This window comes from Vicia villosa, linkage group LG2 (genome assembly GCF_029867415.1).
Source record: "Vicia villosa cultivar HV-30 ecotype Madison, WI linkage group LG2, Vvil1.0, whole genome shotgun sequence".
NCBI lineage: Eukaryota > Viridiplantae > Streptophyta > Magnoliopsida > Fabales > Fabaceae > Vicia > Vicia villosa.
In genome coordinates this window covers 194,534,190-194,538,104 of record NC_081181.1, presented here as the reverse complement: position 1 = coordinate 194,538,104, position 3,915 = coordinate 194,534,190, and the positions used below count along the sequence as shown (strand labels likewise).

Genomic DNA, 3,915 nt, shown 5'->3' with positions numbered 1-3,915 from the left:
TTTTCTCATATTTTTTTAAGCCTTATCCGCCGAGAATTGTTCAAAATCGCGCGTTTGAAGCGGTGTCTTCGACACTTTATTGCTCATGCTCTAAATACGCATCAATACATACAAAATGAATAAAAAAACTATAAAACGGTAAATGAATGAATCCAAAACGCAACGAATACACAATATGTACAAATATAACGAAAATGTAAGCATTCACCCACAAGTTGAGGAAAAAGAAACGATAACTGTCTCAAAACTATTTAGAAAAATAATTATAATTTGGCACTTATCAGATATGCATATCCGAAATTATTAAACTTAGTCTAGAGCCAAAAGACCCTCCCCACACTTTTCATTTGTATGTTCAAATACACCCATAACATCCTCTAACTTTGCAGCATAATTAAGAACACATTTTTCATCTCTAAATTTTTTCGGTGGCTAAATTGATTGAGCGACTTACATTCTTTTTATACGATACATAAATAAATCAATGTCATCACTATCATTTTTTTTCCCTTCATTTAGACAACCAATTTGTATAAACAAAACAATATTTGTTTTTCCATAAACAAATCAAACTTGTATAAGATTCCAAAGTTCAAAACAATTTGTAAAATTGTATCCACAATAATAATATTAACAATATTTATTTTCCATACAAACAAAACAAATTTGTATACGGTTCCAAAGTTTTTTTCTCGACCATTTGTTAAAGTCAAAGAAACCAATGGTGAAAAATCAAAATGTTACCAAGTCTTTCGCAATCCAAATACAGCAAACTCTATAATTAATACAAACAAACTATTGGACCAAGGCTCTTGTATGCTACTATATAAGACATGGTAGTACCCTATTGTTATTCATCACAAGGGGAAACAAAAACAATACAATAAATAAACATCAACAAAAATCAATAAATTTAAAAAAAAAATGGCAAGATCATTCGCTGTCGTCGCTCTCATTGTCTCCGCTTTTTGCTTCTCATCTGTTTTGGCCGCTCGTAAGGCACCAACTCATGGTGCAGACCTTTTCACCGTTGTTGGCAAGATTTACTGCGATCCTTGCCACTTCGAATTTGAATCAAGGCTTAGCAAGCCCCTTGACGGTACACATTTCTATCTCTATTTGTACTTTCTTTTTTTAAATTTGTGACTATTTTACTTTAAAATTTGTCTAAATATTTTATAGCTTAAGTAAAAAATTTAAATTTAAATTGTTTGATCTTAATCGTTTCCGTGTGCAGGTGTTAAGGTGACATTGATCTGCAGAAAGGAAGAGAGTGACAATGTGACATACGTGAAGGAGGCCACGACCGACAAAAATGGTGTCTACAAAATCAGTGTTGGTGGCGATCACGAGGAAGAAATTTGCGAGGTGAATGCCGATTCAAATGGAAAGGGTGAATGTTCTTTGGTTATGGCAAACAAATCCGACAGGATTGGTCTCACCAAGAACATGGGTGTGTCTTCCTTGGTTCGTTTTGTTAATCCCCTTGGGTTCATGACTAAGGCAATTGATAGCCAATGTGAAAAAGTTATCTCTGAATTGGGTTTGGACAAACTTGATGATTAGATAATCATTCAACTTATTCATTATTCCTATTCGGAAAAAAAAAATTATAATATAGAAAAAGCCACCTATTGTGGTTAATTTATTTAGGCTCAATTGACCTGGATCATCAATATATAAACCATTATTTCTCTGCAAAAATGTGTTGTTTGTTATTTGTAACTTTTCAAACACATGTTTATTGAATATTGAATGAGAATTGGGAGAAATTTTGGTATTTTATCTTTGAGCAATAATATTTGTCAGTACAACTGATAATTGTATGCATTTATCACGGTCTAAAGCTTAAAAGCATTTGTTGTTACTTTATATATATTTTTTACGATTGTGTGCATTTTTACTATTGTGTGCATTTGTTGTTACTTTTCAACACCATAGTTTCAACTCCGACTTTTACAAGTGTGTGTGAATTTTTAATGATTATTATAATTTCGTTTACCATATAAAATAATTAATGTCTAATAGAATCAAATGATAAATAAATAAATAATTTAATGTGATAAGTCTTAAGTCAAATAAATATAGACAAAATAGAAAAGAATTTACTATCATAAAATAGTAGATAAATTTCATTATACTCATTAATTTTAGTTGAGTACTCGTACACTTAATTAAATTAAATTACTTTTAAATAAATTAATTTAAAAAAGTGATGTGGTATTTAATGACATTAGTTGATTGAATCATCTCTATGTTTTTTTTAGTAAGCAAGATTTCATTAAAGGGAGAACTAAGGGTTCTCCAACCCACTTACAAAAGAAACGGGTAGAAACCCGACAAAAAAAGAAAATATTACATACCAATTACAATCACGAGAGATAATACAAAGGATTCATACAAAACTCGTAGAATGAATAATTGGGATGTGTAATTTTTCCACAAAACGACCATTTCCAAACCAAGAGCTTGATATTCCAAACGGAGTTGTACACATTCCAAGGCTCCTTCCGGAAACACGAACCATTTCTAATCAACCAAATAATCCATGTAGTAGCTAACAAAACACTACACAACTTTCTATCCTTTACCTTTTGTCTACGAAAAAAATGGTGCCACTCCATAAAATTTGACCGACACTCCTCTTCTAAAATAGCCCCTTTACCCACCCAAAAAGCTATCTCCCTCCAAATATTTTTAACCACCAAACAACCAAAAAAATAAATGATTTCTACATTCCAAACAATATCCACAAAGTATGCACTTAGAATCTTCCGAAGAAAAAGACATACCTCTAATCGACAAAAGATCTTTCGTCGGAAGTCTATCATGGAAGATTCTCCACCCAAAAGCTTTTATCTTGAAAGGCATTTTCATTTTCCACAAATAATCAAACACCTCCGCATTATTAACCGGAGGACCAAACGGAATACGAAGCCTATCATAAAAAGCATAGCAAGAAGCTACCGAAAAATTCCTATCCGAATTTCTGGGCCAAATCGCCAAATCTTTTTCACTCTTCCAACCTCTAAAAGCCTCCACCCTATTCTTCAATTCCAAGATCTCACCCCTATGAACCGCCATATCCGCAAGATCCGCGGATAACCCAAAATCACTCCAACGCCACTCACCACCCAACCAACCACCCATAGCCGCCACCGACACATTCTTTAAATGGGAAGCATGGCACAAAACCGGAAAACTATCTTTTAAAGCGGTGTCTTCCAACCAAATGGATTCCCAAAAAAGGGTGTTGAAACCATTATGGACATTGAATTTGATACAAGAAGCAAAAGGATCTTGAGAAGAAGAAGAATTAATCCTTAATATGTCCTTCCACCATGTGGAACATGAAACTCTCTTTTCCGTTCCCCCACCCATCACTTTCGAGGATAAATCACCGTACCGTGATTTCAACACATTAAACCACTTTGAGTTATGCCCTTGAAGGATCCGCCACCTCCACTTGTTAAGAAGTGCTAAATTAAACAACAACATATTTTTCACTCCTAAACCACCTTTACCCAAAGGTAAAGTCACAACGTCCCACTTTAACCAATGAATTCTCCTTTTTTCTTCCGAACCACCCCATAAAAAAGAACTTTGAATGCTAGTGAATTTTTTTGCAACTTTCCTCGGCATCTTGTAAAATGACATGGTGAAAATACACAAAGAACTAAGCACGGATTTGAGAAGAGTGATTCTTCCACCCAAATTAAGAAAACGGTTCGACCATCGTTCCAACCTTCTCTTCATTTTCGCTAAAAGGGGCTTCCAGATTGTTTCCTTCCTTGGATTGAAACCAATAGGAATCCCTAAAAAGTAAAAATTACTATCTTCCAATTTACACGATAAGAAATAGGATACCGCCTCCAAAAAACTAGAATTGCAATTAATGCATATTAACTTACTTTT

General features: G+C 33.7%; 1 protein-coding gene across 1 annotated transcript; it reads left to right on the top strand.

The window, feature by feature from the left end:
• Nucleotides 1-849: 849 nt before the first annotated feature.
• LOC131647811 (olee1-like protein) lies at nt 850-1,783 on the top strand. Its single transcript, XM_058917636.1, has 2 exons — nt 850-1,099; nt 1,238-1,783. Exons 1-2 carry the CDS (start codon nt 925-927, stop codon nt 1,564-1,566), a joined length of 504 nt encoding a protein of 167 aa, XP_058773619.1. The 5' UTR covers nt 850-924; the 3' UTR covers nt 1,567-1,783.
• Nucleotides 1,784-3,915: the final 2,132 nt, after the last annotated feature.